General features: G+C 49.2%; 1 protein-coding gene across 2 annotated transcripts in view; it reads left to right on the plus strand.

Moving 5' to 3' along the window:
* The first annotated feature begins 4,671 nt into the window (after window positions 1-4,671).
* The window catches only part of ABCA12 (ATP binding cassette subfamily A member 12), a 137,834-nt gene continuing 119,588 nt past the window's right edge, over window positions 4,672-22,917 (plus strand). For both annotated transcript variants that reach the window (XM_077319316.1, XM_077319317.1), the window contains exons 1-2: window positions 4,672-4,926; window positions 16,378-16,471. In XM_077319316.1, the coding sequence (XP_077175431.1) occupies window positions 4,858-4,926; window positions 16,378-16,471 (163 nt within the window). In that variant the 5' untranslated portion in view covers window positions 4,672-4,857. The remainder of the gene's footprint in view (window positions 4,927-16,377; window positions 16,472-22,917) is intronic.

The raw sequence follows: 22,917 nt of genomic DNA on the forward strand, positions 1-22,917 counted from the left end.
AGGTCAAAGTGGATCTACACTGGTTTTTATTATGTGTGCTTGTGCAAAATGACGGTCACCTGGAGAGGTGTGAATAAGAACTTGATGAGGGGAGGAAGCTAGGAAAACTTGTTAGTTTAACTACATCATGGAAAGAAACTATCACAAAGTAAAGTGGAAGAGTTGATCCTGGCCAATATTCCGAAGTAATATTCCGAAGCCTATCTATCAAAGGCATTCAGTAATTAAGGAATGACTTGATTGTGTAAGGCCATATGCAGTCTAGGCCCAGTGTACCTGAGAGACCACCTCACTGCCTATATCCCCCAATGAGCCTTATGCTCCACCACCTCTAACTGGCTGCAGATCCCTGGCCCCAGAGAAGCACATTGGACATCAACAAGGACCTCAGCCTTCTCAGTCCTGGTCCCCACCTGGTGGAACGAGCTCCCTGAAGAGATTAGGGCCCTGTCCGAACTCTCACAATTTCTGATGGACTGGCATAGTCTGTGAGCTGGTCCAGCCTGAGGAGGGACCACTGAACTCACTTGCTCTGGGCTCAACCAGAGACCTTGCAGAGGAGGATCTTACAGGCCTTGCGGAACTGTGCTAGCTCCATCAGGACCTTCAGATCACCTAGGAGCTCTACCAGCTCTATCATGTCAAGGCCAGGAAAACTTCCCTGGGCCTGGGGATCTCTAGTAGATCCAGGCCACAGCCAGCAAGCAATGCACCTGCCTCAGATAAAGAGATGGGTCCTGCAATATGTACCTGTAAGGACACTAACAGCTGCATTCTGCACCGTTGCAATTTCCAGGTCAAGGACCTGTGTAGAGCAAGTTACAGAAATCCAATCTGGAGGTGACCACTGCATGAATCACTATAGCCAAACAGTCTGAGGACAGATAGGGTGGTAATAGTCTTCCCTGGCAAAGATGGTAAAATGCTATGCAGGCTACTTCCATGACCTGGGCCTCCATCGAAAGGGAAGCATCCAAGATCACATCCAGATTTCTGGCTGAGGGCGAGATGTTAAGTTGCACACCAGCCAAGGTGGGCAGGTGCCTTTCTACCCAGCAATAGGACCTCCGTCTTGGAGAGATTGAGTTTCTAACCACCCTGCTATGGCTTCCGAACACTTGGAAAAAATGTATCTGGAGGGGAGTCCAGGCAGCCATCCATCAGGAGATAGAGCTGGATGTCATCCACATAGTGGTAATAGCCAGCCCATACCTCCGGACCAGCTGGGCCAGAGGGTGCATAAAAATGTTAAACAGAATAGGCGAGAGGATCGCCCCCTGTGGAACCCCACAAGGGAATTAGTAGGGGCTCAACAACTCCTCACCTACTGTATGTCTGGTTCTGGAGAAAGGAGCACAGCCACTGAAGGACTGTCCCTCAAATCCCAGCCATGGCGAGGTAGTGGGCCAATAACTCAAGGTTGACCACATCAAACATGGCCAACAGGTTGAGCATCACAAGTACTGCCTGACCCAACTGGTGCCAGAGATCATCTGTCAAGGCGACCAGCACCGTCTCCACCCCGTGGCCAGGACAGAAGCCTGATTGGTATGGGTTGAGCACTGAAGCTTCCTCTAAGTATGCCAGGAGCTGGTCTGCCACAGTCCTTTCAATTATCTTACCCAAAATTGTAAGATGCAATAGCTTACATTGCAATAGCTGGCCAGATCCTGTGGGTCCAGCGATGATTTTTTCAGTCAGAGATGGACCACTGCCCCCTTCAGCACGTCTGGGAACTCCTCAGTAGTCAGGGAGAGATTTATCAGCATTCGTATGAAGGTGAGCTGAGGTATTCTGAGAAGCAGTTGAATTGTCTCCCGCTCCCCACACCGCCACCTGTTCTCTCCCCAGAGGGAAAAAAAACCTTACAACTTTCAGAGGGAACGGTTTGCTCAGCTCAGACCTCCACAGGAAAAAAAAACATCCTTCATACCACCCTTCCTCCCGTCTCAAGGCAGCTTCCTGTTATGACAAACTTTATGATGTCCTCAGGCAAAAACAGTTTGGCCAGAACTCACTTTTAAGCCCAATATTAATTAAGGCTGGGTGCTGCCTGAGCTCAACAAATAATCAAGGGAGGATGGAACCAGTGTAATTATTCCATTCATTCCGGCGACTGTTTGACTGCTTGTCTTTTTGTACATTTTGTCCGCCCGTATGAGGGCTTTCTTCCTGAGCAGAACATGAATTTTCACCTTTTATCTCCTTCTCATCAGTCCTGCAAAAGGTATCTGAATAAATTCCACTGCCGTATCATCATCTTAATCCCAGAGCTGGATCAAAATGTATTTTTGTTTTAAAACAAGGCCAATTAAGTGTTTTGAAATGGTATCATTTAACCTCTGGCAAGCTGACAGTCTCTCTCTTGTGAAGTGGTCCCTAGAACAACTCCTTCAGGACACTTCAGGAGTGATGGGGTGTGTGACGGGTATTAGCTGTCTCCGAGAAGCCTCAGAGGTGTTTGGGCCTTGCCTGGTTTCAGGCCACTCTTCCTGATAGTGACCATAGTCACTGCTGAGCGGGTAAATTGTTTGGCTGCACACATAAGAATGGCTTCTTTCATAAACAGAAAGGCATCTTTGATCCCAGCTCCATTGGTTTGACCCAGTATCATTCTTTAGAGTAGCGATCCTCAACCTGTGGTCTGTCGACTAACTGGAGGTGGCCTGCAAAGGACGCCTTCCCCCCCCCCCCACCGACCCTTTACTTCATCCACGATCCGGCAGATGCAAATGGGACTATCTCGTTGCAGAGAAACAAGCTCAGGGTTCCCATTGATTTGTCACTGTCATGAGTTAATATTTCCATGAAAATAAAATGTTCCTTGTGTTCATTGTTGTGGTGTGTCTGTATCTTATTTTGAAGGGAGGTTTAAACATTACCATAGCGATCAGAGAGCATTAGTTAGGGCAGTGGTTGAGAGTAGAGGAGTAAACTACCCCCCCCCCCACGGGCCTCAGTAAAATTGTCAAGCGCTGAGTGGTCCCCGGTGATAAAAAGGTTGGGGACCACTGCTTTAGAGTGCCCTGGCCTGGGGGATTCAAGCTCGTCAGATCATGGAAGCTAAGTTGCATCAGCCCTGGTTGGCCACCTAGCAAGCCCACGGTAACTAGGCAGAGGTAGACCATAGAGGGCTTTACATGTTCTTAACCAGAAGTAGAATATACATTGACAGATTTCTGTTTCTGCTATACAAAGGCCGGCCTCCTGTCTCAGAACCACATTCGGAGCGCTCCCGGCAGCGTTAAACAATGCTCTCAAATTTTTAGATTGGATCGCTGGTCCAAGGTCTTGTAATTATTGGATCACTGGTCCGGATTGCTGGTCCAACGGTCTTGTAATTATTGGATCACTGGTCCAAGGTCTTGTAATTATTGGGAATCTGTGATTGTGATCCATATGTCATCTGAGCAAGGACTTCCGCAGAGCAAAGTTTGAGTGCTGAAGGGATACATCTTAAGACCTGAACTGAACCGGAAACTGAACCTAACCACCCCCTACCGAAAACCGCAACTTATATACATAAGGAAACAATGGATCTTCCAGCCAGTGCGCTATTGGTCATTTTCAGTTCAAATTGATTGGATCTGGCAGACATGATCTAGCTGTACATAGATGAATTACGTTGTAAGCTATGATCCTGCTTCATGTCCACAGGCACAAGAGTCGCCTTCACCTCCACCTTCTCTGTCCTCGTGTTTTTGCCCAGCGTTTTTGGGATAATTCACTCCATCTGTCAGCTTCTCCTTTAGTCCGTTTTTCTCCCCTGCCCTGTCCATGGTAGTAGACCGGGAACCTGACTTTTGTGGGAATTCCAGTTGCAGTTGGGAATATACAATCTTGGATTTCCGCAACGGGACAGCAGAAACTCTTCATTTGGAACCAACTTTCCGATCCATGCTCCGAGTATTGTTGCTCTGTGGCCAACGTCAAGGGAAAAAGGGATGCTTAACTAGCCTGGCTGACTTCTCTTTAAGCTCTCCTTATGTCAACAAAAGGAGCATTCCCATTGGTCGGTAGGAGGCTTGACTTTCGGTATGAACTGAGGCTGTCCCCTCTCTTCCCTGGGGCAAACAGCATGTCTTTGGTGTGTGATGTACCTTTCCCACTTGGCTTCTCTGTTCTGATGTCCTCATGCAAGGCCAGGGGCCTGCCTGGATGGACCAGCAGCTCCTTGGCTACCCCATAAGTGTGTCCAGGGAGGGTCCGGAAAGTCCACCTGCCCTGCCCTGCCCTCTGTCGGAAGGCCCCCTTGACTACCTTTGAGTTAGGACAAAACCTTGCCGTCCTTTTGCCTTCCTGGCACCTGTCCCTGTTTAGGATTCCTCCCAGGCAATCTGCCTATTAAAGCAGGGTGGAGGTGCGGGGGGGGGGGGGGAAGCACCAGACTGGCTGTTCTGGCTCAACCAGCCAGCTATTTGCTCCTTTCTTTGATGACACTTCCTCTGCAGGCAAAATGTGTAGGCTGGTGGGGGATTTCTCAACGGGGAAAGGCGTGCTTGCTTTTCTTTCAGCAGAAGCATCTTTTCGGCATGCCACCCATTCTCTCCCGCTGGCCAGGGGGGGAAGGCAGCGTATGGTAATTAGCACAAGCTGGTACAGGCTCATGCTGCTCCTCCTGTTCCTGCATCACTGGAGGAAGAACCTGTTGCATTTGCTGGGAGCGACTGGCTGGCGTTGGAGAAACATCTCGCAGGTGTGCGGAGGACCAAGCAGGAGGACGCGCCGGCTGCCCTGAGAGCGATGCTGCGGAGAGTGCGTTCATTCCCCGAGTGCCCTGAATCTTGCTGGGTCACACAGTAAAGTCTGTGGCCAGAAAGAGGAATCTGCCTTGATCTGCTCCACATTCTTCCAAGGATGGCGTCTCTCTTCCAGCACCTGCGTGTGCTCCTCTGGAAGAACTGGCTGAGTGTCAGGAGGCAACCGGTGAGTAGGGAGAACGGGACACCTTGGGAGGAGTTTCCAAGGAAAATAGGCCTTTCCGTCCTGCTGGTGAGCAAAAAGAATATTTGCTGTAATGGAACAAAGACATGGCAGGTGTAGTGGTTAGGAGTGCGGACTTCTAATCTGGAGAGCCGTGCTTGATTCCCCGGTCCCCCACATGCAGCCAGCTGGGTGACCTTGGGCTCGCCACAGCACTGAGAAAGCTGTTCTGACTGAGCAGGAATATCAGGGCTCTCTCAGCCTCACCCACCTCACAGGGTGTCTGTTGTGGGGAGAGGAAAGGGAAGGTGATTGGAAGCCACTTTGAGACTCCTTCGGGTAGAGAAAAGCAGCATATAAGAACCAACACTACTACTACTACTACTACTACTACTACTACTACTACTACTACTACTACTACTACTACTACTACTAATTCCACTCTCTCTCTTTCTCTGTCTCACACACAAACACTGCTGAAGTCTCTTTTCTTCTCCACAGTCAAGGCTCAGATAGCTGGCTCACCACAGCACTGATAAAGCTCTTCTGACCGAGCAGTGATATCAGAGCTCTCTCAGCCTCACCTCCCTCACAGTGTGTCTGTTGTGGGGAGAGGAAAGGGAAGGCGAGTGTAAGCCGCTTTGAGACTCCTTCGGGTAGAAAAAAACAGCATATAAGAACCAACACTCCTTTTCCTTCTTCTCCTTCTCCTTCTCCTTCTCCTTCTCCTTCTCCTTCTCCTTCTCCTTCTCCTTCTCCTTCTCCTTCTCCTTCTCCTTCTCCTTCTCCTTCTCCTTCTCCTTCTCCTTCTCCTTCTCCTTCTTCTTCTCCTTCTCCTTCTCCTTCTCCTAAGTAGCCAGTCCATGTGCTGCTCCTTGCTGGCTCATAGAATCATAGAATCATAGAATCATAGAGTTGGAAGGGGCCATACAGGCCATCTAGTCCAACCCCTGCTCAACGCAGGATTAGCCCTAAGCATCCTAAAGCATCCAAGAAAAGTGTGTATCCAACCTTTGCTTGAAGACTTCCAGTGAGGGGGAGCTCACCACCTCCTTAGGCAGCCTATTCCACTGCTGAACGACTCTGACTGTGAAAAACTTTTTCCTGATATCTAGCCTATATCGTTGTACTTGAAGTTTAAACCCATTACTGCGTGTCCTCTCCTCTGCAGCCAGCAGAAACAGCATCCTGCCCTCCTCCAAGTGACAACCTTTCAAATACTTAAAGAGGGCTATCATGTCCCCTCTCAACCTCCTTTTCTCCAGGCTGAACATTCCCAAGTCCCTCAACCTATCTTCATAGGGCTTGGTCCCTTGGCCCCAGATCATCCTCGTCGCTCTCCTCTGTACCCTTTCAATTTTATCTACGTCCTTCTTGAAGTGAGGCCTCCAGAACTGCACACAGTACTCCAGGTGTGGTCTGACCAGTGCCGTATACAATGGGACTATGACATCTTGTGATTTTGATGTGATGCCTCTGTTGATACAGCCCAAAATGGCATTTGCCTCAGGCTCATGGTCCTGAGTCTGCCAGGTCTCTGCCTGCAGCAGGGGGCCAGGGAGGGAGAGAACGGACTGCAGCTCAGCAGAATGTATTTCTCACCACCCACAGAGAAATCAGCCTGGTTGGGAGAGGGCTGGGCTCTCAAACCCATCTTCTCCCTGGTGCAGCACTTTTCATTGGCCTTTATTAGCACAAAGTTCGTGGCATCGCGGGGGGGACAGGACACATTCAAAGCGGATGTTCTTCACCTGTCGTGTGAAGTGGAGGTGGCCCGTTTGCTCACCCCAGCCCACTCCAGGCCAAAGAGAACATATTAGTGGTCTAGAGTTCCAGGCTTACTGAAACGTGTTAGAGAACTTGGAAATTGGGCAAGCAGGAGAAGAGCAAGATCAGGGTAGTCAAACTACAGCCTTCCAGATGTCCATGGACTACAATTCCCTGGAGCCCCTGCCAGCAAATGCTGGCAGGGGCTCCTGGGAATTGTAGTCCATGGACATCTGGAGGGCCGCAGTTTGACTACCCCTGTTGTTTGGAAGCATCCAAACAAAGTTTTGAGCAGGAGCACTTTGAAGGCCAACCAAGTTTGATTCTGGGGAGAAGCTTTCATGAACACATGGATATGCCTAGCTCAAGTAGACATACTCTCATTTGGTATACTAACTTTGTGTGTGCAAGAGTGTTTCAAAGCAATATGTGAATTTTGTGTATGCAAGGAATGTTTTTTAAGCAACGTGTTAATTCCAAAAGGCATCCCAGGAAACAGAACTTCTGTCTCAACAGCTGGAGAGCTATTTTATGAGTTATGCATAGCCTCAGTCCCTGACATTTTGTGGCTAGCTCCACCTCCCAGGGTAGCCATCTTGTGACTGACTCCACCTCCTGGGGCAGCAAGGAGTAAGTGCCAGTAGCGTCTGTCGGTTGCCTTGGTGTTTAGTAGCACATTAGACCAAAGGGCAGTTCATATTCTCCGTTGTTCATACCAAGAGATGATGCTGTGGGTCAGGCAGAGGACAGTATGCATCAGAGCAAGAGTTCTTGGAGTTGGGGAGGGTTGCCCTATTTCTATCCTCTTAGTTGCAATCTGGATATTTCCAAATGCAAGGCTTACGGAGTCATTGACCCTTTCTTCCTGTGGTCTTCAGTGATGTGCCATCCCCATTAAAGAAGAAGAAGAGTTGGTTCTTATATGCTGCTTTTCTCTACCCAAAGGAGTCTCAAGGTGGCTTCCGTTCGCCTTCCCTTTCCTCTCCCCAGAACAGACACCCTGTGAGGGAGGTGAGGCTGAGAGAGCCCAGATATTACTGCTCAGTCAGAACAGCTTTCTCAGTGCTGTGGCGAGCCCAAGGCCACCCAACTGTCTGCATGATAAGGAGGAGCAGGGAATCAAACCCAGCTCACCAGATTAGAAGCCGCTGCTCTTAACCACTAGATGAAGCTAGCCTTTGTTACGCAAAGGAGAACTTTGACCAAGGTACAGTTTGTACTCCCAATACAAAATCACCTGACATGCATCCAGTTTCAACCTTAGTCGTGAAAGAGCCTGTGAGTAGGGTTGCCAGCTCTGGGATGGGAAATACCTGGAGACTTTGGGGGGGGGGGCAGCTGAGAGTGGGCAGGATTTGGGGCAAGGAGGGGCCTGAGTGGTCCAATGCTGTGGAGTTCACCCTCCAAAGCAGACATATTCTCCAAGTGAACTGATCTCTTTAGTCTGAAGAGGAGCTATAATTCCAGGAGATCCCCAGGTCCCACCTGGAGGCTGGCATCCCTACCTCTGATTCACAGGTGGGAATTTAGCCCTCTCCTTCAAGGGCCTGCCCATTGGATACCAACCCTATAGCCTGATGTAGTCTTCTGTGCTTTCTGATCTTGATGCTCACCTGGACCCTCACTGAGTTTCTTGTCTCCCGGAGAGGCTGATTATGAATGTTAGCATTTTATACACTTCTAATGTAAATGTTTTATGCGGCACTTATAGGGATACCCATATTGGACACATTTTACGGCCTGAGCTTATACCCAGAAATGATGGTCTTTAAAAAGGGCTGCTGGACCCAAAGTTTGTTCCATTGCTTCAGATGACTGCCCACCTGGTTAATATTCTGACCAGATTTTAAACTTTTGTTTATTCAGCAGTTGCAGGAAGCACAGTTGTGTATCCTCTCACATGCAGCACGGACCCTGGAACGTCTCCTTGGGGTGTCTTTACCCTAAAAACATTATCGTTTTTGAACTTCTAGATGTTTCCTCTATGCGCTCTCTCTCTCTCTCCCTCTCTCTCTCTCTCTCTCTGGGTATTTCTGCACCCATTAATGTAGTGAAATGCTTACTTTAGGTACGTTATATTTCAGCCCCTCCATATGACATAGCCAACATCCAGCATCTGGGCAATAACCAGCTGGCTACATCCTCCCTTTTAAAGTGCTATAGCTGGGGGAATCACATAACATGGATTCCCCATCCTATTTAGTGCGAGGTAAGGGAGAGCAACCAGCAAGCAACCAGCAGAGGGAAGGTATGGAGGCTCAAATGCGCTAAAGGCACCTGCCTCATCCTGCCCTCACACCTGCCTCCTTCTTTCTTGTTCCAGGGGATGGGAATGTCCTGGCCGGTCATGACGAAGGTGTCCCCTTGCCTTGGCCCTATAATGATGCAGTTGCCTTGGCATTCCAAGGTGTCACAGCTTTGATTTGCTCTCACAGCTGAGCCATGCACTCCCTGATACAAGGAAAGGGAAGGTGGGCAAAAAATTCCTGGATAAATTTATATCTTTTCTGCTATCCTCCCCTTTCCCAGAAGACAGGCTGCTGCCTGAAAAAACTCCACATCTCAGGAGGGGCAGGTAGGAATGACCTGAGCAGGGGAAAGTTGCCTTCTTTCCCCTCTCCAGTGCTTGGGGGCTCAGGGCCAGGAAGTGAGGGACCATGGGGCTGTGCCAGAAGGTGGCTGGGTGGGAGAGAGAAAGCACCACCTATATGGTATGGGAGACCATCCCAGGCATCAGGGCTGGCCAGGGAACCAGGTGGGGGGGGTCACACATGGGAGCGTTGGTAGGGTCATTGGGAATATTGGGTCCAGTTCTGGGCATCACAATTCAAGTTGGACGGTGTTCAGATAAGGGCGACTGGGATGGTTGAGGGGTTGGAATCCAGGCCTTATGAGGAGAGGTTGGAGTTGGGTCTGTGTCGCTGGGAGAATAGGAGGGCAAGTGGTGATACGATAGCTGTGTTTAACTATGTAAAAGTTAGACATGTTGAAGAGGGAGCCAGATTGTTGACTGCAGCTTTACAGACAAGGGCTGGGAAGCAATGAGTTCAAATTACAGGAAAAGAGGTTCCACTTTAATATTAGAAAGCATTTTCTGGTTGTGAGAGCTGTTGGTAGATGGAATCTGCTGCCTCGGAGGATGGTGGCGTCTCCTTGATTGGCAGTTTTTAGGAGGAGACTGGATGAGCTTCTGTCAGGAGTATGTGATTTCTACGTCCTCAGGAAGGTGCAGGGCTGGACTGGATGGCTCTTGGTGGTCTCCTCCAGCTCTGTGTGATTTTGGTTCTAATCCAGGAAGCCCACAGGAGGTGAAATGGGAGCCAGCAAAGTCCTCGCGTGGAAATATTAGGGGGTGAGGGGGCTTTAAGGGTCTTGGGGGGATTTGGAGAGACTGTGTGCTGGATCAGAAATCAGCTGGGAGACAAGGTCAGAAGAGCAGCCTCAGGGCTGAAGAGATTCGGTGACAGAGGTTCAAATTAAAGTGTGGGGACCAGCCAAAGTGTGAGGACAGAAAGAGTTGGTGCCTTACCTGTGGAAAGGCCTCCCTTCTAGAAGCTTCTTTGGCATCAGCCTTCCCTACTTTGAGTTGCCAGGCCAAAAATTTGGCCTTTGCCCAGGGTTAGACCTCATTTTCAGCTGTTTTGCTCTTTGCTTCTAGCTTGAGGACTCTTTTATCAATATCATTTTAGACTGCTACAATTGATGTGGCTTGGGAGTGCCAATTGGCACACGTTTTTATGAATGACCTGGATTATATTATTGATGTAGCCAGATTTGAGTTCAGTTAGCCTTTAGAAATCCACAAGATTTCCAGGGTGTCAGCTTTCCAGAGTCAAATCTCCCTTTATCAGGCTTTGGAAAGCTTGCACCCCTTAAACCATGTTGGTTACTTAGGAGCCACTGGCTTTGAATCTCATTGTTCTACCACAGACTGACACGGCTACCCTCCGAACTGATTTCTCTTGATAGGTTTTTATTGCTAGGATTTGCTTGGAGGGTGGTTGTGGGCTTTCCAGGTTGTGTGGCCAATTTTGTCTTTGGTTTTATTCCCTGACGTTTCACCAGGAAATGTGGCTGGCATCTTCAGAGGTAAAGGTAAAGGTATCCCCTGTGCAAGCACCGGGTCATGTCTGACCCCTGGGGTGACGCCCTCCAGCGTTTTCATGGCAGACTCAATACGGGGTGGTTTGCCAGTGCCTTCCCCAGTCATTACCGTTTACCCCCCAGCAAGCAAGCTGGGTACTCATTTTACCGACCTCGGAAGGATGGAAGGCTGAGTCATCCTTGAGCTGGCTGTTGGGATCGAACTCCCAGCCTCATGGTCAGAGCTTCAGACTACATGTCAGCTGCCTTACCATCCTGCGCCACAAGAGGCTCTTTCTTCAGAGATAGGACACGGCAAGAGAATCTCTCCCTGCTGTAGAGTGTGTTTTCCATCAGAGCCAGAAAGCGACTCCCACTGTTGGCACCCCCCCCCCCCAGCAGGCATTGGGCTAACAACCATGATCAAAAATGCCAAACACAGCTGTCAAATCCAGTAAAAACAGCAGCACTGATTTACCTAAATCCAATTGCCTCCAGAGATCATCTGTGAGGGCGACCAGAGCTGTTTCGACTCTGTGGCCAGCCTGGAAGCCAGATTGGAATGGATCAAGGGCTGATGTTTCATTCCAGAAACTCTGTAGCTGTTCTGCAGCTGCCTGCTCAATGACCTTAACCAGAAATGTCAAATGTGAGATTGGGTGGAAGTTGGCTGGATTAGAAGACTCCAGATTTTGTTTCTTCAAAAGTGGCCTAACCACTGCCTCCTTTACCCTCTGCAGGAAAGTCCCTGAATCTAGGGACAAGTTGATAATCTGAAGAGGGACCCAGATCGCCTCATTGCTGGCTTTCACCAGCCATGAGGGGCATGGGTCAAAAGGGTACATGGTTGGCTGAATAGCTTCCAGAATCCTGTCTACATCAGCCAAGGAGAGTGGACTGAAGTATCCCAAAGTTGGATCGTGAGATGGCCAAGGGGCCATCATGAGATGGCCAAGGGGTTCTTTAACTGCATCAAAATTGATGGATAGGTTGAGGCAGAATAAAGACTTTATCCACAAAAAAGCTAGCAAAATCCTCACAGCTGATGTCCACTTGCAAAATTTGGGATGATCCTGTAACCAGGGATGTCAAAGATCGAATTGTTTTAAATAATTGTGCTGGGTGTGAGCTAGCGGAGGCAGCAGAGGTATAATCTCTTTTTGCAGCTTTTATTGCCATCAAATAAACATTCAGAAGCATAAGATGTTCTTGAAACTTTGTGATGAGTTTTCCATCAAACTTGCTCTAGCCATCCCGTTTCCTCTTGCACAGCTCCCATATATACCATGGAGCTGGCTTCAAACTGGGACAGAAATGGCATCGGGAAGCAATCTTGCCAATGGCTTTGGAAAGACAGCTATGTCAGTCTTCTACCATCTCATCAACCAAGTCACCTTCCAGAAACCTATTGGATCCAATAGCCACTTTGGGTGAACATAACTCTGCCAACACATGTGGAAGCCGGGTACTGAGCTGAGCCTTCAGGGCGAAATGGTCATGGAATGTAACAGACCAAGATGTAGCCCCACCCCAAAGATTAAGTCTAGGGTGTGGCCTGCTTGGCATGTGAGACCAGTCACAAATTGGGAGAGTCCTAATGTTGCCCTGGAAGACCAGTCTGAAACCTGCACGGAGTCTGGTTTCCCTGCAGGGACACTGAAGTCCCTCAGGATCATCAGCCTGGGAACAGACAATTCCCACCATGGTGGATTGACACAACATCTACTTCTGTAGATGGGGGATATACAGACCTTGTAATAGCTGGTGGCACACAAAGCTAAGGAAGATTACAAGATACAAGGTCATTCCAATCCAAGGTTCAAGAATCCAGAAATCAGTCAAGCATGACAGTCCGATCCAAGGGGTCAGGCAAGGAGGCGTCAGCATATAGCTATGTTGTGTCTACACCCACAGCTGTTTTATACAGCTGTTCAGACTTAATCCTGCAGTGACTCAGCATCTCTATCAGCAGATAGCTAATGTCTAGCCATAAGGTGAGCACTCCTCCTTTTAGTTCAGCTCTAAGCCTGTGCCTTTGCCTCTCTTATGGTGCAGATGATCCTGGAGGGCTGGAAACAGGCAGCTGGCTCTCATCTGTAGGATCAGAGCTGGGGGTGGAGGTGACTCAGTGCAAACTCTATCCTGCAAGTATTAGCATGTTTGCATCTCTCTGTTGTTTGTCAGCTTCTGCTGCCTTGGGCCTGGCTGTACTGGCCCCTTCCTCCTCTGAGGGCTCCTCACTATTGCTGAGTCAGTGGATCACATTGCAAGTGCGCTGATCTTGAACATTCTGCAGGGGTGGCCAAATCGTGGCTCTCCAGATGTCCATGGACTACAATCACCATGATCCTCTGACAACTGGCAGAGACTTTTGGTAATTGTTGTCCATGGACATCTGGAGAGCCCCTGTTCTAATAGTTCAGCTCATACCGTATCTTGATGGTGAATGAGATGGAGGAGGGCCAATCAACTGAAGCTCATTCCAGCAAGAGAGAGGAGCTGTTGGTCACCAAGAAGGCCACTGGAGGGCTTGTCAGGTAGCTCAACCCAGAGAGGGTGCTCTCCCCCTGAGCTAGCAAGTTCAGTGCCTGGAGCGCCACTGGATCCTGGCTGATGCACCAGTTGTGGCAAAAGATGAGCCCTGGCCACAACAATCCATGATCATGCTTAATTTTTTACCCTTATATCCTGCCCTTCCCTGGCAGCTCTGAAAGGGTAACAACAAAGTTCAATACAATATTAAACTACAATAAATCAAAAATAAGCTATGAATACAATAAATTATGGGGTTAAGATTTAAATTTAAAATCTAAAAACGCAGATTATCTAAATCTAAAAATGCAATGCTCTGTACATGAGGTTGCCTCTGACAACTGTCTGGATGCTTTAAATGGTAAAAAATGCAGACCCCCCCCCCCACACACACAAACACACTGAAAGATCTACATGTGACTTCCTGTCTGTGTGTGCATCTCTATCTCTATCTCTATCTCTATCTCTATCTCTATCTCTATCTCTATCTCTATCTCTATCTCTAGATAGAGATAATCTCGTCTTTTTCTTTTATGCACCCCTTGTTCTGCACAAAGCTTCATTTGGCAAGAGAGTCCAAATAGAAGCTCCACTGCTCCTGGAATTCTTCTTTTGGTCTTTTGTTGACTTTGGATGTTAAGTTTCGCCATCTTCGCAAGATCAGCAAGTTTGTCCAACTAGCACTCAATAGTTGGTATCTTCATAGATTTCCAGTTCTTGGCTGGAACTAATCTTGCCACCGTCGTAGCATCGTAGCGTCGAAGATTCTGGCAAGTGAGGGAAGTAAATCCAGGCGAAGGCTTAACAACATATATTCAGCTTTCATAGGAAACTTAATATTAAGCATCTCTTCTAGAATATTGTGTGCTTTTGCCCAAAACCTATTCACTTTCCTGCATCTCCATGACATGTGGAAAAAGTTCCCAATCTCTTTCTGATACAAGTCCTGCAAGGCTTGGGCATCCAAAAGGCCACCTCCCCCAACTCACCCCTCTCTACTAGCTTGTATTTTCCTTGCAAGCACTGCTCTCTGTAGTGACCAGAGCCAGGGCTTTTCCAGGCAGTGGTCCCTTGTCTGTGGAATGTCCTCCCCCCCCCCCCCATTCCTTGAGGTTCTCCTGGAGTCTTCCTCCACGCTCTTTCAGGCCCCAGGCCAAAACATTTCTTTTTAATTGAGTCATCTGCCTTTTTGTACCAATTACTATGGTCTGCTTCTAGTCCAAGAACTATTCTATAGATGTGCCACTTAACATTTGCTTCATGCTGCTTTTGCACTGTGATTAACTTTCTTGGCTTCGTTTCTAAAGTCATTTCTGCCTGTTGGCCAAAATAACAACACATATTCTGATTCCAATTGCGCGATAGTATATTGTACCTCCCGTCCCCTCCTCCCCTCAATGCTGTTGTGCCTTTTTTAGCCACCATCCCGCGTGTCTTCCCCTCCTCAGCTGTGGCTTGAAAAGGCAGAAGAGAGAGCAATGCGCATTTTGCGACAACCCGTTTCTTTTTCGGATTTAATTTAATTTTGTTTGTGTGAGATTCTGTTAATTACCTTTGATAAGCATGCTTCACTGGGGGAAAATCTTTTTTATAGATGGAATAACAAACTCACCATTGCTAAGACTAAAAATCCTACCTAAACAGACGCTTATCTGCCCCTTGCCCACAGCCCCTCTCAGTGCCAAATATTTTGAGTGCAGAGACTCATTGTTAAAAAACCTGAAAGTCTTTGCCCAGCATCTCCATGGGTGGCCAAGGTCCCTGGGAGAGATAACAGTTCCCAGGTACAGCACAGTGGGGAGGTGGAGGAGTGAAGCCCTGGGCTCACTGCAATCACACTGCATTATTATTATCACACTGTATTATTCATGAATACAACAGGCACTAGCTTGGGGTGGGGTGGGGTGGAAGTACTCTGCAGATGGCCTCTCCCTCCCCCCAGGACCTGGAAAGGCTTCAGGCAGCTATTAGGGAAATCACAGGTAGGGGAAGCTCTCATGCGGCAGGGATGTGCAGCCTCTGAGCATGGAGGGAAGTGGAAGAGGGGGGGTGGTTAGGGGTGGGGGACAGAAGGTGATTGGCTGGCTGCTGGACAGACAGTCAAGTTGGTTGGAAGAGGAGGCACTCAGGGGTGGGACAGCCGCCCTGAGTGGGTGTTAAGTGCTGAGTGGCACTTAAGCCATGAGACCAGCTCCCCTTCCAAGCCCTTACCAGAAATATTAAGTGGAACAGATTATTGTTATTGTTGTTATCATCATCGTAATTATGGCTATCATTATTATTATACCATTTTGTCCTGTTGTTGTTTTTATTTTATTTTCATGAGCTGCCTTGAGCAGGTTCTGGACAGGCAGCACATAGATTTTGTTAATTCATAAAGATACATCAAAGAGCAGTTCTAGAATTTGCTTCAAGGGCTGATGCTGTCTGGAGAGCCCTCTATAGGGGATCTGCATTTGGAATAATAACATATTAATGTTCATGGAATATTTTTCCTATAATCATTTATGGGATTAGATGAAGAAGATTTCAGCAGAACCTGAGTTAGACACTTCTAGGTGGGTCTAGAGTTGCAAACAAAATTTGAGTCCAAAGGTACCATTAAGAGTTTGAAAAAAACGTTGTTGATCTTACACGGGCCTTTGGACTCAAATTTTGTGAGCTAGACACTATGAGATATGGTGTGCTTTTTGTTCACGACAAAAACTGCAGCTAACTGGGGGAGGTTGATTTTCCGTGTTCTATGACAGTGGTCCCCAACCTTTTTCAGGCTGGGGACGGGCAGCAGCAGGGAGGGTGATTGCCCAGCTGTGCATGCCGTGCATGCTGTGCATGCGCGGCTGTGCATGCGCAATGTGTGTGTGCGGCGCTGCTTCCCTCTCCCCCCCTCCCACAGTAAGAAGCTTGCCGGGCCGCAAGCTTGTGGCCTGGGAAGTTTTTTACTGCTGGGGGGGCGGGGAGGGAGCTGCAGCCCGGTGGTTGGGGACCACTACTCTATACGTATTTTAAAATATTAACAGATAACCTTAAAACTGAATCAAAACCAACCTGCACTTGACTTCTCTTCCACAGCTCTGGTCGCTGACATTAGTTTCCTGGCCAGCAATTACATTCATCCTTGTGGCTATTATTCGACTCAGTTTCCCCCCTGAAGCTCAACCAAATTGTGAGTAATGCTTTTCTTTTTCTTCCTCTCTCAGTGTGTTTCAAGGTAATTTTTCCTAAACTTGAGGTTATCGAAATGCAAATTTTATCTTCCGCCCCACGTAATACCTGTTCCCCGCCCCCCCAATTCTGGTGCATTTCATACAACTATAAACTCCTACCTGCTTATCTTTATCAGTTGATTTCTCATTTGGCTTGGCCTTCCTTCTTGCCAGAGTCTACTCCTTCCCCTCAAGGGTGTCCTGGGGAAGATTCCATCAGATTCCCGCCTTCAAAAGACTCTGTCTACATGGCTGTAAAGTCCCAGACACACAACCACATATTGTTTTGGAGTGTCCAGTCTTCTCTCCCCAACAAGCTTCTATCCAGTAATATTTGATGGATTTAAATTCCAAAGTCAATTCCAGATCCCTCACCATCAAATTAATACTTTCATTAAACTTGCCAGGGTAGCCGATGCCCCTGGAAGCATGTTCCAAATAATTTACTTACGATTGTTCGTGCGGGAACATAGCCTGGTCTAAACCATTTTGTTTCCTTGGACTGGGATTGTGTATGCCAATAAAGGTTGACAGAGCCTAAGTGAGTATTCACTGCCTCTCTGGAGAGTCATGCATCTTCCAAAAACAAGGTCTTCCTACAGAATATTCAGCGGGATTTAACAAATATTTCTTCCCATTTGTTTGTGCATCATGAGTATCTTGGGTAGTTGTGAGCCTGTCTGCCCCCCGTGGCTGCAAAGGGCCTTGCAAAGCCCTTCTTTTTGGGTATTACTCTCTCCATACAATCATATGAACACACAAAGCAACCTTATTCTGAATCAGACCATCCATCCATCAGTCAGTATTGTCTGCTTTGACAGGCAGGAGCTCTCCAGGGTCTCAGGCAGGGGTCTTTTCACGTCACCAATTGAACCTGGGACCTTGTGCAAGCCAAGCAGATGCTCTGCCCCTGAGCCATATGCCCTCCATGCAGATCCATCTGTGGGGCATCAAGGAAAAAAATGAGAAATTACAAAGGCTGCCCTTGGGACGGAGAGTAGGGGTGAGCGCTTTGGCACAGTTTGGCCCCCACGCCGATCACTGAAGCCCAAGGAAGCCAGTGCTGCAGTGCGGAGAGGAGGGGCGGCACTGGCGGCGGTGCGCCAGCCGGTGCCCACATGCCGGTGCAGAGCTCTGTCCCTGCGTGGGGCCGCCGGCTGGTGCGCTGATGCCAACAGCACCCCTCCATGCTGCGGCGCTGTCCGGCTCAGGCTTCGATCATTGCCGAGGCGGCCGAACCGTGCTGAAGCGCTCACCCCTAATTGAGAGCTTTATCTCGCCTCTGAACTGCTTATGGGTGCCAACTTCTGGTCTGTGTAAAATGTTCGCATTTGGGCAGCCAGCAAGAGCTTGTGAACAGAGACAGTGTCTGTGAGTACTAACAAGATGGAGTGAGTGTTCTCAGGAAATTCAGTATTTGGAAATATGGAGAAAAGTGTCCCTTGTTGAGGGCAGGGGTAGGGGTAAGGCAGGGGTAGTCAACCTGTGGTACGCCATGGACTACAATTCCCATGAGCCCCTGCCAATATTTGCTGGCAGGGGCTCATGGGAATTGTAGTCCATGAACATCTGGAGGACCATAGGTTGACTACCCCTGCTGTAAGGGCTGTACTTTATTCCCAGGTAAATTGCAGCATCTTGCGGTGACTTCTATTACCATAGAACCAGAAACTGGAGCTAGCTTAAGCGCCTTCATCAAACCAGGCACACCAGTATTTATGTGCTGGTGAAAACAACAAAGCTCCCTGTGAGAAACTGACTCCTGCTGGGTTGTTGCACCAGCCTCTTGCAGACAAACTCAACAGGAGTCTTAAGACACCTTCTAGACTGACAGCATTTTATTCCTGGAGACGCCCTTGTGGATCCAGATCTCCTCCCCTTTCCTGAGCACAGAACCTGTGTTGATGAAAACAGGCGAGTGTAGGGTTGCCCGCTCAGGGGCAGCATGATTGGCTTTGAAGCCAGCTAAGAAGCTCCTCACCCTGCATGTGGTGAGGATGGCCAACTCTTGCCTAGCATCTTCAGCCAACAGCCTTTCCCTCTGCCATCTCCAGTGTCCGTGTGTGGATTCATGCCTGCCTTTTTGCTTAGGGCATTTCAGCACACGCTACATGTAGTGAAATACTTACCTAATGTGGTCATTATATTCTGGCCATTCCGCATGACGTCACCAACATCCAGCGTCTGGGCAGTAACCGTCCAACTACATCCTCCATTTTAAAGCATGAGTTGGGGAATTGCATATGGTGGATTCCCCAACCTATTCAGTGCTAGTTAAGGGAGAGCAACCAGCAGGCAACCAGCAGAGGGAAGGTATGGAGGCTCAAACATGCTAGAGTTGCCTACCCTTGCACCTGCCTCCCTCTCCCTTCTTCCCGGGGATGGGAATGTCTTTTTTAAAAGATGGCTAACTTACTGGAGCAACGAATAGGCAGACAAGGGTGTAGGTGATGCCAGAAATAGAAGATTTCCCCCAAAAAGTTGTACCACAAAGCATGCCTCTCCCCTCCAAAAAAAACAGGAACAAGATTAATTTTTAAAAGTATCAAAGTACTTGTGATCCCATAAGGAGTGATGTTCAAAAAGCACTATGATTCTAAGATTCTATGCATAGGCATTTCAATGGAGAAGTATGATTTAAAAAAAAAAATTAGCAGGCATTGCGGGACCGTTAAAACATGGAGAAAGGGGATTGGCTGCCTGGGTTGATTGGCAGGCGGAAGCACAACACGTATAAGGCATGTTGCTCTGTTCCGCCATTTCCCGCAGTAGATCTGGAGGGTAAGACGCGTGAAAAGAAGGCAGACAAAGGTGCGACAGCAGAAAGATGAGGAAGGGCCAGGAGGAGTGATATGATTTAGTGCTATGCCATTCAGCTGTCGTAATGCTATTTTTACTGATATGTGGAAATTGCCTTAGAGTTCTTGGTATGCATGAGTGCTCACTGCACCCAGCTGATATTTTCTTCTCCCTTGCCCTAGAGCATCCCTCTTGCTGTCTTTCCCCAACTGGCTTGTTTTAAGAACCAGTTTTTGTTTTGTTTTTCTGAAATCTTGGCACACAAAGAATTTGGGAAGTGCAAAAGCCCCACCCCCTCTGCAGTTCCTTTTCCCAGCAGGTGCTTGTTTGTGGGTGAAGTGTGGGGAATGCTCGAGATCGAATCTGAATTTGCTGTCTTTGTGGCCCAGTCGGCAGAACTGGTTTGCTTGGAATGTTAATTGTCTTTCCAGCATTTTAAAAAATTGGTGCGCTTGATAACCACATACTCTCCTGAGAAATGATCGAGGCCGGGAGCAGCGCTTATAGCCGTGTGCAACTCATCCCAAGGGACCCTTCTTCTCTTGGCCAGTCGTCTCTGCTCTCTGCAGGGAGTTCCCAAAGGGAGAAATGTGCCATTGTTTCATTGAACAAAGTTCAGAGAGTGGAAGAGAAATGTGTGCCTGCAGTGTGCACAGACCCTTTTGTGAAAGGGAATGGAAATTCCTGGCTACACACATATTAGTAGGAAAGGAGATGCTCACAGCCTAACCCACTTCTCAGGATGGATTGCTGTGCAGACAACAAACGGGAGGAGAATGTTGAGAGCCACTGGGGGTCCCCATTGGGAAGAAAACCCTGAAATATTCTTCAGGCTTTGAGAAACCCGAGCATTCGGGGAGGGCGGTATATAAATATAATAATAAACAAACACCCAGAAGTGGTACAATCCAGAATGTGGTTGGGAAGTAGAGCTCTGTACACACAAATCCCTCCCCACTGGCCATTTTTTGGGTTTTGTGTGCATGGATCAAAATGACCATATATGGTCATATCACCCAATAAATCTTTAAACAGCAAAATAAAAGAGTAAGGGCTGTGTGGGAGGAGTTAGGGTGGGCCCTGTCCAGGATAAAAACTTGAAGGGGCCAATCAGGAGCCACAAAGCGGCTCCTGATTGGCCCCTCCGAGTGTCCATCCTGGCCCAAGCAGCCAATGGGGAGCCACGCAAAGCGCGGCTCCCCATTGCCTGCTTCGCCCGGCCAGGGAATCACCGCATAGACTGGACTGCCAGCCGATGCGGTGAGTCCTCTGGGGGGCTGCGTCACCTTCTCCCGGCCGCTGGAGCAGAGGCCGCTCCAGCGGCTGGGAGAAGGCTCCAGAGAGCCGCCGGGGGGGAGGGGGCCGCGCCACCTTCTGGCAACTTCAGCCAGGGTGGGGGCGTGCGAGCTGGCCTTATCTTGCTCCCGGGAGCGGCCTCGCTCCCGGGGGCAAGAGAAGGGCATTTGGCGCTTCGGGGAGGGTGGGGGGCGGAAGCCGGCCTTCTCTTGCCTCCGGGAGAGGCCTCGCCGCGGTGAGGCCGCTCCCGGGGGCTAGAGAAGGGCGTTTCGCTCTTTGGGGAGGGGGGCGGGAGCCGGCCTTCTCTCGCCCCCGGGAGCAGCCTTGCCACGCTCAGGCCGCTCCCGGGCCCAAGAGAAGACCGCACTTCGGGGAGGGGGGGGGCGAGAGAAGAGCGTTTGGCACTTCGGGGAGGGTGTGGGGGGGCGGGAGCCGGCCTTCTCTCGCCCCCGGGAGCGGCCTCGCTGCGGTCAGGCTGCTCCCGGGCCCGAGAGAAGACCGGCTCCTGGCGCCCATTTTATTACAGAATAAAATGGGCTTTCTTTCTAGTGTTTAATAAATCTAAAAAATATATTAAAAATTAATAACTCTCACTCATTCAGGAAAGTCTTCCAGGGCTGTCAGGAAATTCCACTGTATGTATGTATGTATGTATGTATGTATGTATGTATGTATGTATGTATGTATGTATGTATGTATGTATGTACGTACACAGTGATGACAAATATAACAAAATGATAGAACAGTAGAACAATGGTGAAAACAGTAATTCAAACTACAGCATACTGGCAGCCCTGTGGTTTTCATGGGAGGGAGGCACAGAGGTCAGTGCAAGGTGACTGGTTCAGGTCAACCTCAACCAAATGCCTGGTGGAGGAGCCCCCTTCTGCAGGCTCAGCAGAATTGTTCTAGTTCCGTCAGGGCCTTGATCCTTTTTGGGAGCTCATTCTACCAGGTGGGGGCCAGGATGGAGAATACTCTGGCTTTGGTTGAGGTCAAATGGGCTTCCTTGGGACCAGGGATCACCAGCCAGTTGGGAGGTAGTAGGGCATAAAGCTCTTTGAGGGGTATAGGCAGAAAGGTAGTCCTTCAGGTACACCAGGCCCAGACTGCACAAGGCCTTAAAGGTGATTACTAGAACCTTAAGTCTGACCCAGAATTCAACTGGCAACCAGTGAAGCTGTTGGAGAATGGGCTGAATCTGGGACCTCCATGGTGTTCTGTGAGGATCCTGGCCATTGCATTCTGGATCAGTTGTAGTTTCCAGATCAAAGTTAAGGGTAGGCCTGCATAGAGCAAGTTGCAGAAGTCCAGTCTAGAGATGACCCTGGCAGAGTGAGCCACTGATAGCTGCACTCCGTCCAGGTTGGGTAGGCATGTTTCCTCTCTTGAACCCTTCCTGTCCAGCCAAAGGACCTCCATCTCTGAAGGGTTGAGCGCCAGACAACTCTGCTTGAGCCACCTTGTCATGGTTTCCAGGCAGCTGGCTAATGATTCTGGGGGAGAATCAGGGCAGCCATCCATCAGGAAGACCTGGGTGCTATCAGCATATTGGTGATAACCCAGCTCAAATGGCCGCACCAGTTGAGCAAGAGGGTGCATAAAGATGTTGAATAGGACTGGAGAGAGAACTGCTTCCTAAGGGACTCCGCATGCAAGCTGGTGGTGGCTAAATGAACTCTCTCCTACTGCTACCCTCTGTCTGCGATCCTGGAGAAAGGAGATCCTCTAATCCAGGCACTGGCAAGGCAGTGAGCTAGAAGCTCATGATCGACTGAGTCGAATGCTGCTGAGAGGTCTAATAACATGAGCAGCGCCGAACTCCACATACCTGCTCTGGAGCGACTTTGCCAGGGCTACCCTGCCACCCTCTCTCCCTCCCTCCTAAACTCACACGCACACAAACAGAGACTCAATTCCCTACCCCCCTCCCGTTTCCCCCCTTACCTAATGGCTTCCCAACCTCCTTCTCTCCAAGCAAGCAAGCAAACATGAGCACACACAGAGAGAGACAGAAACTCATTGCTCTCCCCCTCCTATTTCCCCCCTTACCTAGTGGCTTCTCAACCTCCCTCTCTCGAAGCTCTTGAACACACTCAAGCCCTTCCCTCCTCCTGCTTACCTGCTGCCTAGATCACAACAGGTTGCACATACGTGAATACGCATGTGCGCATGTGCACTCAATCCCTCCCCCTCCCTCCCCTCCTTCTTACCTGTTCCTCTTCCGCTGCCTCAGCCCCTGCGGGTCACGCAGCAGTGGCCCAGGCCTCAGGGGCCAGAGCAAGCGCTGCAAACACCTTGGGGGTGGGGC

The sequence above is a fragment of the Paroedura picta genome, chromosome 2 (assembly GCF_049243985.1).
Source record: "Paroedura picta isolate Pp20150507F chromosome 2, Ppicta_v3.0, whole genome shotgun sequence".
Classification (NCBI taxonomy): domain Eukaryota; kingdom Metazoa; phylum Chordata; class Lepidosauria; order Squamata; family Gekkonidae; genus Paroedura; species Paroedura picta.